Here is a 15,154-nt window from a genome sequence, read left to right as displayed (position 1 = left end):
AATAGGATTTCCATCCGTCTGGATTTGACGGACAGGATCGGATGTCAGCGGACATGTCTCCGCTGACATCCACTGCCCCATAGAGATGCATGGGGCATCCGTTCAGATCCGCCTTAAAGCGGAGTTCCACCCAAAAGTGGAACTTCCGCTTTAGGTGTTCCTACCCCCCCCCGACATGCCACATTTGGCATGTCATTTTTTTGGGGGGGGAGCGGGTACCTAGTTTTGACAGGTACCCGCTCCCACTTCCGCTCGGAGCGCCGCGGCGCCCTTGAGCGGAAGTTCTCCTCTCCCCCTCCCTCCCTGCAATCTTCTGGGACACGTCAGAGGTCCCAGAAGATTGCCGGCCAATCACGGCGCGCAGCGCGACTCGCGCATGCGCAGTGGGTACCCGGCTGTGAAGCCGCAAACTGTAACAGCCGGGTGCCCACAGCAGTGATGCCGGGGGAGAGGATCGAGGCTTCGGGCGGCCGCATCGCTGGACCGTTGGACAGGTGAGTCAAATGGCTGGAACTCCGCTTTAACCACTTGCCGACCAGTCACTGTGCCTCTACTGCGGCAAAGTGGCTCGATTTCGTCCAGCGACGTAGACCTACGTCGCTGGACTCCTCCCCTTGTGGGCGGCGCTCACGCACCGCCGGAGGCTCGCTCCCGCTGTTTTCAGTCACAACGGGAGTCGGGCTAGGGGAGGAGCAGCGGCGATCGCCGCCGCTCTTCCCCGATCGCCGGGGAATCGAGTGTGGAGATCCGCCCGCTTGTGTAAACAGAGCGGGCGGATCTCCTAAGTGACAGACAGTGACCGATTGCAGGGTTCAGCATAGCTGAACCTGAGATCTGTCCCTGTGTCACTCAGTCACCTCCCCCCCCACACGTTAGTAAGCACCAGGCATACATTAACCCCTCCCTCTCCAATAAAATGAACCCCTTCCCTGCCAGTGTCCTTTTTACCGTAATAGTGCATATATATAGCACTGATTACTGCAGTAATGTCACTGGTACCCCCAAAAGTGTCAAAAATGTCAGTCAAGGGTCCGATCTGTCCGCCGCAATGTTGCAGTCCCGCAAAAAAAATCGCAGATCGCCGCCATTACTCGTTAAAAAACACCAAAAATTACAAAAATCTTTCCCTTAGTAAACGCAAACCAATCAAAATACGCTTTTTGCAATATTTTTTTTTTTTTTACCAAACATATGTAGCATAAAACAAATTGGCCTAAAATGTTAAAAAAAATTAGATTTTTACATTTTTTTGGGGGGAATTTCATATAAAAAAACGTAAAAAATATTGTTATTTTTGCAAACTTTACGCTTTTTTTTGTTTATAGCGCAAAAAGTAAAAATCGCACAGGTGATCAAATACCACCAAAAGAAAGCTCTGTTTGTGGGGAAAAAAGGACGTCAAATTTGTTTAGGTACAGCATCGCATGACCGCGCAATTGTCCGTTAAAGTCACGCAGTGTGGAATCGCAAAAAAAACCCTGGTCGGAATGGGGGTAAAATCTTCCGGGGCTTAAGTGGTTAAAAAACTGACAGGCGGATCTGTATGGTCCCCATGTGTGAAAGGGGCCTTATACTCACCTAGGTGGATGCAGCATTAACCCAATGGTGCATCTTTTCCCCGCTGCCTCTACACCGAGAACTGAGCAATCAAAGACTGCTAATTGTTCAGTTCTTGCACTGCCGTCAGGAGAGAGCCGGTGACTGTCAGTTTATCATTCACTTGGTTCTTATTATTTTTCAGTATTATTATTATTATACAGGATTTATATAGCGCCAACCGTTTGCGCAGCGCTTTACAATGTGAGGGAAGACAATACAGTTACAATACAATTCAATACAGGAGGAATCAGAGGGCCCTGCTCCTTAGAGCTTGCATCCCCAGGTTGCTTTGGGCTGCAAGCATACAAAACTGGAGTATAACGCTTCCCCTAGATTCACTTTCTCAAGCTGAACTGACACTTCTGTCTTCATACTTCTCTATCTAGGTGGCTACAGTAAGAGAATTCGGGCAGAAAGCTGTGGGAGTGTCCCCTATCTTCAGGATTGCACGGAGAGGGAGAACAGAACAGATAGAGAGGATTACCAGGTACAGCTATCCTTTCTTGGATCATCTTCTCTGTCCATTCCAGACTCAGGGCAGCCATCAGACATTTTGGGGCCCCTTACACAGCTTTAGGCCTGGGCCCCCTGGGCCTGACCACCAAGTTACATTCTCCTTCTCTGCCCAGGTCTGTGAATGCATATGATTGAATGCTAGGACACCAGGGGGTCCTTGCCACCAATAATTTTGACAGAGGTGGCCAGCGGGAGGCTGGGAGTCAGGAGCCAGTGCAGCGGGTGGCACCAGCGAGAGTCGGGACTAGTTGCCAGTGTGGTGGAGGGATGGAAAAAAGTGGAGGTGTCAACTTGGAGCCCGGGTATCCCTCAGGACTGGGCCCCTCGAGACGCCTGGGCCCCCTACATATGCATGGGCTTTACCCCCCCCCCGATGGCAGCCCTGTCCGGACTCCATGTGACATTTCATGATCAGCTCAGCACAATGTGTTCTTATGTGATAGGTGGAGGCTGAAGATGTAATAATCCGGTGTAAGGAGGAAGAGATTGAACCAGATCACATCACAAAAGGTGAGACTGAACTAATAGAGAACTTTGTATCTGCAGCACCAGTTTATTGAAGCACAACTCCAGCCAATTGGTATTTGTATTGTTGAAGAGTGTGGATCTCTAATGGGTTTTTCTTGCTGCTGGTGTCCATGTTGGCATGATTTTCAGGGCTTTTCTTGATGCAGAAACATCCTCAAGTTTTGCAAGGGAAATCTATATACAGTGGGTACGGAAAGTATTCAGACCCCCTTAAATTTTTCACTCTTTGTTATATTGCAGTGATGGTTGACTTTCTACAACTTTCTCCCATCTCCTGACTGCATCTCTGGAGCTCAGCCACAGTGATCTTTGGGTTCTTCTTTACCTCTCTCACCAAGGCTCTTCTCCCCCGATAGCTCAGTTTGGCCGGACGGCCAGCTCTAGGAAAGGTTCTGGTCGTCCCAAACGTCTTCCATTTGAGGATTATGGAGGCCACTGTGCTCTTAGGAACCTTAAGTGCAGCAGAAATCTTTTTGTAACCTTGGCCAGATCTGTGCCTTGCCACAATTCTGTCTCTGAGCTCTTCAGGCAGTTCCTTTGACCTCATGATTCTCATTTGCTCTGACATGCATTGTGATCTGGAAGGTCTTATATAGACAGTTGTGTGGCTTTCCTAATCAAGTCCAATCAGTATAATCAAACACAGCTGGACTCAAATGAAGGTGTAGAACCATCTCAAGGATGATCAGAAGAAATGCAAAGCACCTGAGTTAAATATATGAGTGTCACAGCAAAGGGTCTGAATACTTAGGACCATGTGATATTTTAGTTTTTCTTTTTTAATAAATCTGCAACAATTCTGTGTTTTTCTGTCAGTATGGGGTGCTATGTGTACATTCATGAGGAAGAAGAATGAACTTAAATGATTTTAGCAAATGGCTGCAATATAACAAAGAGTGAAAAATTTAAGGGGGTCTGAATACTTTCCGTACCCACTGTATATATGGATTAGAATTGCTTTTAGGGGAGTGTTGCTGATTGGGGGTTGGGATGGTTGGAGGTTCAGGTTCCAATAGGGTTAGGGGTTAGGATCAGTCAGGAGTTATAAGTTTAAGGGTTAGTTCATGTTAACCAAAAAACTGGCAATGCAGATAAGGGGCATTTGTAGATTAAAAAAAAAAAAAAGCCATGTGCAGCTTTGACCGAAATTGGATATTACCTTTGCTATAGGCATAGGCTATGTATGTACCTCATGAAACCGAACTGGAATACTTCCAGGATGTTGCTAAGGACTTTTCTAAGTGAGGCCCAATCATTACTGTTCCCCTCACCATCACAGGAGTGGTCTCTCAAACGCTGAGCTCGGAGCTACTGCGTCAGGGAAGAGAGCGCCCATGTGAGGGGATTTGAATCTGAGAAAGTACTTGCTCCTGTAATGGTGGAGGTGAGCAGGAACAGCTGGACATGTCTGAACAACGTCCTGGGAGTTTTCCAGTCAGACTTCATGAGGTATGTGAATGGCCTATCCATATTCGTTCCTTACCCCCAGAATGTTGGCGCCCTCTCTCTCCACTTGCACTTATTTCATATAGGTTTTCAGGACTTCTCTCCCAAAAGAGCTTCCTCTACTTGTGCCTTACCTCCCATTTACCCCTTTTTAAAGTAGCGATGTAGTCCCTTCTTTATTATGGAAATGGCCTACTCCTATAACCAGGGGTGGGCAGGAGGGGCGGCTGCCCTGGGAGCAATGGTTTATTGCAGGGATGGGGGCTCCTGACCCTAACCCTAAGGCAGGAATGGGGGGGTGCAGTTTGGCATCTTTGCCCTGGGCGCTCGATGACCTCCTCCCGGCACTGCCTACACCAAGGGCATCATTCAGTTTAGGTCAAAGCTGCACAGCTCGTTTGTTTTTGTTTTATTCTTATTGGAATGCATCAAAATACAAATACATGACTTGACATACTGGTTGGGTATAGACAGAGCTTTGTAGGCATTCTTCGTGAAAAGGGGCGACTTTAACCGCTTTCCGACTGCCGCACGACTATTTACTGCGGCGGTCAGCCCCTCACAGGCAAAGCAACGTAGGGCTAGTCGCTAGCCTGTGAGGCACTAGGGAGCGAGCCGCCGGAGGCGCGCTCCCGTGCGGTCACAGACCCCCCCCCCCCCCCCGCGCGTGTGCCCGGCGGACCCGATGTCCGCCGGTCACTCGCGATCTTCCGTTACACCGGAAGAAAGGCAGGCGGCTAATGTAAACAAAGCCGCCTGTCATTCTTCCCTGTGTAGGAATGGTGATCATACTGTTCTACTATGTAGGACCGTTGATCACTGTTCTACACCTCAAGCCACAGCCAATCACAGTTAGAATCACGCCCCTAGGGACACACATAACCCCTCCCTCTCAAAAAAAAGTTAACCCCTTCACTGCCAGTGAAATTTTACAGTAACAGTGCATACGTATAGCACTGATTACTGTAGAAATGTCACTGGTCCCCCCAAAAGTGTCAAAAATGTCAGTCAAGGGTCCGATCTGTCCGCCGCAATGTCGCAGTCCCGCAAAAAAAAAAAATCGCAGATCGCCGCCATTACTCGTTTAAAAAAAAAAACAACAAAAATGACAAAAATCTTTCCCTTAGTGAACGCAATAACTTTTGCGCAAACCAATCAAAATACGCTTATTGTGATTTTTTTTTTTTTTACCAAACATAGGTAGCAGAAAACAAATTGGCCAAAAATTTTAAAAAAATTTGATTTTTACTTTTTTTTTTTGGGGGGGGAATTTCATATAAAAAAATGTGAAAAATATTGTTATTTTTGCAAAATTGACGCTCTTTTTTTGTTTATAGCGCATGATCAAAAAATCGCACAGGTAATCAAATACCACCAAAAGAAAGCTCTGTTTGTGGGAAAAAAACAGCGTCAAATTAGTTTAGGTTTAGCGTCGCACGACCGCGCAATTGTCCGTTAAAGTCACGCAGTGCCGAATCGCAAAATACCCCATGGTCAGAAAGGGGGTAAAATCTTCTGGGGCTTAAGTGGTTATACGACCAGCACACAATAGATAGTACAATATTACATAGGAGGCTCACACATCAGGCAGAACTGCTAGTAGAATGTTAGGTAAGGACAAATCGCTTGAAAGGTACACAATGAAATAAATAAATTGGTAGTTTGGTGAGAAAGTGAACATAGAGGGTGGTAAATGTGTATGTACTATATGCAATACAATATACTGTAAATGAACCGTGCATCCAATAGCTTGTTTTTATCTTCAGGAGTTCCTTACCTGCATAGTCATTTGTTTTTGGTAAAGGTGAACTATACCTTTTAAAGTAAGAACAGGATAAGGGGTTAAGGTTTAGAGTAGGGTCAGGATTAGAAGGTTTGGAGTTGTGAGTTGGGGGTTAGAGGTTAAGGTTTAGGATTTGGGATAGGGTGAGGAATTAGAGGGTACGGTAAGGGGTTGGGATAGACTCAGGGGATAGAGGGTAAGGTTAGGGGATAGAGGTTAAGGTTTAGGATTTGGGATAGGGTCAGGAATTAGAGGGTACGGTAAGGGGTTGGGATAGACTCAGGGGATAGAGGGTAAGGTTAGGGGGTAGAGGTTAAGGTTTGGGATTTGGGATAGGGTCAGGAATTAGAGGGTACGGTAAGGGGTTGGGATAGACTCAGGGGATAGAGGGTAAGGTTAGGGGGTAGAGGTTAAGGTTTAGGATTTGGGATAGGGTCAGGAATTAGAGGGTACGGTAAGGGGTTGGGATAGACTCAGGGGATAGAGGGTAAGGTTAGGGGGTAGAGGTTAAGGTTTAGGATTTGGGATAGGGTCAAGAATTAGAGGGTACGGTAAGGGGTTGGGATAGACTCGGGGGATAGAGGGTAAGGTTAGGGGGTAGAGGTTAAGGTTTAGGATTTGGGATAGGGTCAGGAATTAGAGGGTACGGTAAGGGGTTGGGATAGACTCAGGGGATAGAGGGTAAGGTTAGGGGGTAGAGGTTAAGGTTTAGGATTTGGGATAGGGTCAGGAATTAGAGGGTACGGTAAGGGGTTGGGATAGACTCAGGGGATACAGGGTAAGGTTAGGGGTTAAGATAAACTCAGAGGTTAGAGGTTAAGGTTAGGGGTCAGCATAGGATCAGTGGTTAGAAGTTAAAGTTGGGATAGGTTTGAGGGTTGGAGGTTAAGGTTAGGGGTATAGATAGGGTCAGGGATTTAAGGTTAATGGTTGTGATAGGCACAGGGGTTAGATGTTAGGTGTAGGAGTTGGAATAAGGTTAAGGGGTAGGGTCAGAAGTTAGAGATTAGGAGTTGAGATGGGGTTAGAGGTCAAGCATAGGGGTTAGGCTTGGTTAGGGGTTTGGCTATGGTCCAGGGTTGAGGTTAGGGGCTGGGATAGGCACAGGGGGTAGAGGGTAAGTTTAGGGATTGGAACAGAACACATAGTACTGTGCACTACAATGCACGAAGCAAAGTAGATCCTGCGCGCATATATATATATATATATATATATATATATATATGTGTGCAGGATCTACTTTACTTCTATATATATATATATATGTATATATATATATATATATATATATATATACCTTTTATAGTTAATAACTAAACATAGACCAGGAATATAATTTCAAGTTTCCTTCACCTTCCAGCAGGACAACGACCCTAAACAATGGAATGGTTTAGATCAAAGCATATTCATGTGTTAGCATGGGCCAGACAAAATCCAGACCTAAATCCAATTGAAGATCTGTTGCAAGACTTGAAAATTGCTGTTCACAGACACTCTCCATCCAATCTGACAGAGCTTGAGCTATTTTGCAAAGATGAATGGGCAAAACTGTCCCTCTCTAGATGTGCAAAGCTGGTAGAGCCATCCCCAAAAAGACTTGCAGCTGTAATTGCAGGGAAAGGCGGTTCTACAAAGTGTTGACTCGGGGGTGAATACAAATGCATGCCACACTTTTCACATATTTATTTTTTTAAAAATTTGAAAACCATTTATCATTTTCCTCCCACTTCACAATTATGTGCCACTTTGTGTCGGTCTATCAAATAAAATCCCAATAAAATACATTTCTGTTTTTTGTTGTAACATGACAAAATGTGGGAATTTTGAATACATTTTCAAGGCACTGTAAATTTAGTTAAATACATTTTAGGCCCATCAAAAGAAAAGGCAAAATCTTACAGTCCATTTTCTTTAGATAGCAGCCACAGCATAAATAGAAAAGCCTGCTCCCTGCCAGCATGCTGTAGAGAAGAAACCTTGCTCCCTGTGTGTAAGCAGTGGTCTCTCTGCAGAGGTCCAACATGCCCCCTGTTGAGTCAGAGCCAGCTCTCTCTGAATATTAAATCTCATGCTCCATGCTCATTGGAGAATTATCGCCAGGCAAAGCCTTTTTGTACAGCCAGGAGGGCCCTCGTGCTACAGTCAATGAGATTGTGGTGTGTGTGTGTGTGTGGCCAGCTGCCCTGTGTCCCATGGGATTTAGGCCAACCTTAGTGAGACCAGGCATAAAATAATGGAAGAAACGTTCTCTCACAAATAGGCCACTCTGATAGGACAGAACGGTTGGTGTAAAAAAACAACTTTATTAAAAAATCCACATCACAAGTAGAAGTAAATACAATCTGGTATATTGACCTTCACCACACCAGTTAAAATATTAAAAGACCACGTTGTCTAGAACGGGGAATCGCAGCTGCTCATGCAGTCATCCATACACTCAGTCATTCAACATAATCTTGAGCAGTGTTCCTATGATGAAGGTATAATTTTCTTTCAAAATTATTTTTCTTTCAAGATTCTGAAGGGGGGGCTAGGGAGCTCTGCAGCAGATTTGGTGGCCCTGTAGGGGACGAGCTTTCTGGAGGAAGCTGTGGACATCTCTGGTGGATGGGGTTTCTGGAGGAAGCCGGTGTCCATAGAAGTCTGGGGCAATGGGGAGACTAGAGGGCACTGGGAAGGCACAAGACTCTGCATATTGGGGGCACTGTGTGAGCTTGTTGGGCACTGTGGGGACTGAGGGCTCTTATGAGGCCTGGGGGGCACTGTAAGAGGTTGAGGAGTACTGCGAGCCACTATGGGAGGTTGGGAAGCTCCTATAGAATCTGGGAGGCTTTGTAGGAGGTTGGGGAATCTGCAGCTAGCTGGAGGCTTGAGAAGAGGAGGTAGCAAACAAACAAAGGGTTGGGGGGGCACAAGACTGCATATTGGGGGTACTGTGTGAGATTGGTGGGGACTGAGGGCTCTTATGAGGCCTGGGGGGCACTGTGAGGGGTACTGCGAGCCACTATGGGAGGTTGGGAAGCCCTATAGAATCTGGGAGGCTTTGTAGGAGGTTATGGAATCTGCAGCTAGCTGGAGACCTGAGAAGAGAGGGGAGCAAACAAAGGGTTGGGGGGGGGGGGCGGCACAAGACTGCATATTGGGGGCACTGTGTGAGATTGTTGGGGACTGAGGGCTCTTATGAGGCCTGGGGGGCACTGTGAGAGGTTGAGGAGTACTGCGAGCCACTATGGGAGGTTGGGAAGCCCTATAGAATCTGGGAGGCTTTGTAGGAGGTTGGGGAATCTGCAGGTAGCTGGAGGCCTGAGAAGAGGAGGTAGCAAACAAACAAAGGGTGGGGGGGGCACAAGACTGCATATTGGGGGCACTGTGTGAGATTGTTGGGCACTGTGGGGGCTTAGGGCTCTTATGAGGCCTGGGGGGCACTGAGGGGTTGAGGGGTACTGCGAGCCACTATGGGTGGTTGGGAAGCCCTATAGAATCTGGGAGGCTTTGTAGGAGGTTAGGGAATCTGCAGCTAGCTGGAGGCCTGAGAAGAGGGGGTAACAAACAAAGGTTTGGGGAGGGGGGGCACACCCCGAACATGCATCTCTAAAGCTGGTGTTGCTATGAAAACCAATATACATATATAACTATAGAGGATAACGCACACATGCAAAATAAATAACTATCAAATATAACAAGGCAACTAAGACCTGATCAAAATCAGTAAAAATGGGGGTTTGGTCCCACCATATGGCCATATCATGCTCAAGCCCACCACTACGTCAAAGTACCCCATTGTCAGTGGGTCCTACACTATCCATAAAATGAGGGATAAATCCAACCTCTCTAAACCATGATGCTTACTCCTTACAACGGATTTATCCCTCATTTTATGGATAGTGTAGGACCCACTGACAATGGGGTACTTTGACGTAGTGGTGGGCTTGAGCACGATATGGCCATATGGTGGGACCAAACCCCCATTTTTACTCATTTTGATCAGGTCTTAGTTGCCTTGTTATATTTGATAGTTATTTCTTTTGCATTTGTGCGCTATGCTGAGAAGAGGGGGGGGCATGGTAATTGGGAACCACTGATCTAAACCATTTAATCTGGTATATTGACCTTCACCACACCAGTTAAAATATTAAAAGACCACGTTGTCTAGAACGGGGAATAGCAGCTGCACATGCAGTCATCCATACACTGTCATTGAGCAGTGTTCCTATGATGAAGGTGTCATTTCTTTCAAGATTCTGAAGAGGGCTAGGGAGCTCTGCAGCAGATTTGGTGGCCCTGTAGGGGATGAGCTTTCTGGAGGATGGGGTTTCTGGAGGAAGCCGGTGTCCATAGAAGTCTGGGGCAATGGGGAGACTAGAGGGCACTGGGAAGGCACGAGACTCTGCATATTGGGGGTACTGTGTGAGCTTGTTGGGCACTGTGGGGACTGAGGGCTCTTATGAGGCCTGGGGGGCACTGTAAGAGGTTGAGGGGTACTGCGAGCCACTATGGGAGGTTGGGAAGCTCCTATAGAATCTGGGAGGCTTTGTAGGAGGTTGGGGAATCTGCAGCTAGCTGGAGGCCTGAGAAGAGGAGGTAGCAAACAAACAAAGGGTTGGGGGCGCACAAGACTGCATATTGCGGGTACTGTGTGAGATTGTTGGGCACTGTGGGGACTGAGGGCTCTTATGAGGACTGGGGGAACTGTGAGAGGTTTAGGGGTACTGCGAGCCACTATGGGAGGTTGGGTAGCCCTATAGAATCTGGGAGGCTTTGTAGAGGTGGTTGGGGAATCTGCAGCTAGCTGGAGGCCTGAGAAGAGGAGGTAGCAAACAAACAAACATACAAAGGGTTGGGGGGGCACAAGACTGCATATTGGGGGTACTGTGTGAGATTGGTGGGCACTGTGGGGACTGAGGGCTCTTATGAGGCCTGGGGGGCACTGTGAGGGGTACTGCGAGCCACTATGGGAGGTTGGGAAGCCCTATAGAATCTGGGAGGCTTTGTAGGAGGTTATGGAATCTTCAGCTAGCTGGAGACCTGAGAAGAGAGGGGAGCAAACAAAGGGTTGGTGGGGGGGGGGGGCGGCACAAGACTGCATATTGGGGGCACTGTGTGAGATTGTTGGGGACTGAGGGCTCTTATGAGGCCTGGGGGGCACTGTAAGAGGTTGAGGGGTACTGCGAGCCACTATGGGAGGTTGGGAAGCCCTATAGAATCTGGGAGGCTTTGTAGGAGGTTGGGGAATCTGCAGGTAGCTGGAGGCCTGAGAAGAGGAGGTAGCAAACAAACAAAGAAAGGGTGGGGGGGGCACAAGACTGCATATTGGGGGCACTGTGTGAGATTGTTGGGCACTGTGGGGACTGAGGGCTCTTATGAGGCCTGGGGGGCACTGAGGGGTTGAGGGGTACTGCGAGCCACTATGGGAGGTTGGGAAGCCCTATAGAATCTGGGAGGCTTTGTAGGAGGTTAGGGAATCTGCAGCTAGCTGGAGGCCTGAGAAGAGGGGGTAACAAACAAAGGTTTGGGGAGGGGGGGCACACCCTGAACATGCATCTCTAAAGCTGGTGTTGCTATGAAAACCAATATACATATATAACTATAGAGGATAACGCACACATGCAAAATAAATAACTATCAAATATAACAAGGCAACTAAGACCTGATCAAAATGAGTAAAAATGGGGATTTAGTCCCACCATATGGCCATATCGTGCTCAAGCCCACCACTACGTCAAAGTACCCCATTGTCAGTGGGTCCTACACTATCCATAAAATGAGGGATAAATCCAACCTCTCTAAACCATTGGAGATAATTACTCCTTACAACGGATTTATCCCTCATTTTTATGGATAGTGTAGGACCCACTGACAATGGGGTACTTTGGCGTAGTGGTGGGCTTGAGCACGATATGGCCATATGGGGGGACTAAATCCCCATTTTGATCAGGTCTTAGTTGCCTTGTTATATTTGATAGTTAATTCTTTTGCATGTGTGCGCTATGCTGAGAAGAGGGGGGGGGGGCATGGTAATTGGGAACCACTGATCTAAACCATTTAATCTGGTATATTGACCTTCACCACACCAGTTAAAATATTAAAAGACCACGTTGTCTAGAACGGGGAATAGCAGCTGCACATGCAGTCATCCATACACTGTCATTGAGCAGTGTTCCTATGATGAAGGTGTCATTTTCTTTCAAGATTCTGAAGAGGGCTAGGGAGCTCTGCAGCAGATTTGGTGGCCCTGTAGGGGATGAGCTTTCTGGAGGAAGCTGTGGACATCTCTGGTGGATGGGGTTTCTGGAGGAAGCTGGTGTCCATAGAAGTCTGGGGCAATGGGGAGACTAGAGGGCACGAGACTCTGCATATTGGGGGCACTGTGTGAGATTGTTGGGCACTGTGGGGACTAAGGGCTCTTATGAGGCCTGGGGGGCACTGAGAGCCACTATGGGAGGTTGGGAGGCTTCTATAGAATCTGGGAGGCTTTGTAGGAGGTTGGGGAATCTGCAGCTAGCTGGAGGCCTGAGAAGAGGAGGTAGCAAACAAACAAAGGGTTGGGGGGGCACAAGACTGCATATTGCGGGTACTGTGTGAGATTGTTGGGCACTGTGGGGACTGAGGGCTCTTATGGGGCCTGGGGGGGCACTGCGAGCCACTATGGGAGGTTGGGTAGCCCTATAGAATCTGGGAGGCTTTGTAGAGGTGGTTGGGGAATCTGCAGCTAGCTGGAGGCCTGAGAAGAGGAGGTAGCAAACAAACAAACATACAAAGGGTTGGGGGGGGCACAAGACTGCATATTGGGGGTACTGTGTGTGATTGTTGGGCACTGTGGGGACTGAGGGCTCTTATGAGGCCTGGGGGGCACTGTGAGGGGTACTGCGAGCCACTATGGGAGGTTGGGAAGCTCCTATAGAATCTGGGAGGCTTTGTAGGAGGTTAGGGAATCTGCAGCTAGCTGGAGACCTGAGAAGAGAGGGGAGCAAACAAAGGATTGGGGGGGGGGGGCGGCACAAGACTGCATATTGGGGGCACTGTGTGAGATTGTTGGGGACTGAGGGCTCTTATGAGGCCTGGGGGGCACTGTGAGGGGTTGAGGGGTACTGCGAGCCACTATGGGAGGTTGGGAAGCCCTATAGAATCTGGGAGGCTTTGTAGGAGGTTATGGAATCTGCTGCTAGCTGGAGGCCTGAGAAGAGGAGGTAGCAAACAAACAAACAAAGGGTTGGGGGGGCAAGACTGCATATTGGGGGCACTGTGTGAGATTGTTAGGGACTGAGGGCTCTTATGAGGCCTGGGGGGCACTGTGAGAGGTTGAGGGGTACTCCAAGCCACTATGGGAGGTTGGGCAGCCCTACAGAATCTGGGAGGCTTTGTAGGAGGTTAGGGAATCTGCAGCTAGCTGGAGGCCTGAGAAGAGGGGGTAACAAACAAAGGGTTGGGGGGGGGCACACCCTGAACATGCATCTCTAAAGCTGGTGGTGCTATGAAAACCAATATACATATATAACTACAGAGGATAGCGCACACATGCAAAAGAAATAACTATCAAATATAACAAGGCTACTAAGACCTGATCAAAATGAGTAAAAATGGGGATTTATATATATGGCCATATCGTGCTCAAGCCCACCACTATCTCAAAGTACCCCATTATCAGTGGGTCCTACACTATCCATAAAATGAGGGATAAATCCAACCTCTCTAAACCATTGGAGATACTTACTCCTTACAACGGATTTATCCCTCATTTTATGGATAGTGTAGGACCCACTGACAATGGGGTACTTTGACGTAGTGGTGGGCTTCAGCACGATATGGCCATATGGGGGGACTAAATCCCCCATTTTTACTCATTTTGATCAGGTCTTAGTTGCCTTGTTATATTTGATAGCGCACACATGCAAAAGAAATAACTATCGAATATAACAAGGCAACTAAGACCTGATCAAAATGAGTAAAAATGGGGATTTAGTCCACCATATGGCCATATCATGCTCAAGTCCACCACTACGTCAAAGTACCCTATTATCAGTGGGTCCTGCATTATCCATAAAATGAGGGATAAATCCGTTGTAAGGAGTAATTATCTCCAATGGTTTAGAGAGGTTGGATTTATCCCTCATTTTTTGGATAGTGTAGGACCCACTGATAATGGGGTACTTTGACGTAGTGGTGGGCTTGAGCACGATATGGCCATATGGTGGGACAAAATCCCCATTTTTACTCTTTTGATCAGGTCTTAGTTGCCTTGTTATATTTGATAGTTATTGCTTTTGCATGTGTGCGCTATCCTGAGAAGAGGGGGGGGGGGGGGGGGGCATGGCAATTGGGAACCACTGATCTAAACCATTTAATCTGGTGACCTTTTGTACATTTTATCTCTGACAGACCGGTCAGAAGTGGAAGTAAAGTTGTATCACTGCACGGAGTGTGATGAATGCTTCACCGACCCCTCAGACTTCTCCTTCCACCAGAAAGCACACAGTGCCAACCACCACTTCTCCTGTGCCATCTGCCGCCTCTCCTTCAAGTCGGAGTCAACGTTCCTTAAGCACCAGCACTGTCACCTGGACAGGCCATCCAGTCCCTGCATGGGGGAACAGAGCTTCGTGGTCAGGTCTACCATCGTCCGATACTCCGGAGAGAAGCCGTTCCAGTGCACAGAGTGCGGACGTTGCTTCGCCCTGAAGTCCACACTGGTCAAACACCAGCGCGTCCACACGGGAGAGAGGCCGTTCGTGTGCGGCAAGTGTGGGCGCTCCTTCTCCCAGAGTTGCAACCTCCTGCGTCATCAGAGACGCTGCACCGCTGCCAAAATGACTTTAAGTCTGAATTAGCGGCTTGCTCCGCTCAGAAATGAAGATTCTGTATTTCGGCCTACTCAGGGCATGCAGCCTAACCTCCATTACTGATAGGTAAATAAGATGGGTTCGGAAATCCCTCGGAGACTCCTGTTGTGAGATCTGGGTTGTTGGATTCTCAGGTCTGCACACCTGCACTGGTCACTGTGAGAGGCTCCTACCTTCACTACTGGACTTTTACAATGGCACCCCAACCAAAACCTATGAATAGAGTGGGGGAAGAATAAAGCCACTGCCATTTTTTTGTGTTTGTCATCATTGGACTTCCTGTTTCAGAGACACAACAGAGGGGAAAAATTTCCTTAGCCGTTTATAAGAACAGGTGTCCCCGTAGGAAAATTTCCCCTCCTATTTCTTTTTCAGTGACAACAGGAAGTGAGTCAAAATCAATCCACCACTATAGGAATAGGTATCGCCATTGGAATATTTCCCC

The 15,154-nt window shown here is 47.8% G+C and overlaps 1 protein-coding gene across 2 annotated transcripts in view; it reads left to right on the top strand.

Annotated features, from left to right (window-relative positions):
- LOC309547832 (uncharacterized protein) overlaps positions 1 to 14,943 on the top strand; it is a 29,800-nt gene extending 14,857 nt beyond the window's left edge. For both annotated transcript variants that reach the window (XM_082247838.1, XM_082247837.1), the window contains exons 7-9: positions 1,986 to 2,086; positions 2,559 to 2,625; positions 14,249 to 14,943. In XM_082247838.1, the coding sequence (XP_082103964.1) occupies positions 1,986 to 2,086; positions 2,559 to 2,625; positions 14,249 to 14,697 (617 nt within the window). In that variant the 3' untranslated portion in view covers positions 14,698 to 14,943. The remainder of the gene's footprint in view (positions 1 to 1,985; positions 2,087 to 2,558; positions 2,626 to 14,248) is intronic.
- The last annotated feature ends 211 nt before the right edge of the window (positions 14,944 to 15,154 follow it).

Source organism: Pelophylax lessonae (assembly GCF_965119305.1).
Source record: "Pelophylax lessonae genome assembly, chromosome: 2".
Taxonomy (NCBI): domain Eukaryota; kingdom Metazoa; phylum Chordata; class Amphibia; order Anura; family Ranidae; genus Pelophylax; species Pelophylax lessonae.
This window is presented reverse-complemented; position numbering and strand designations above follow the sequence as displayed.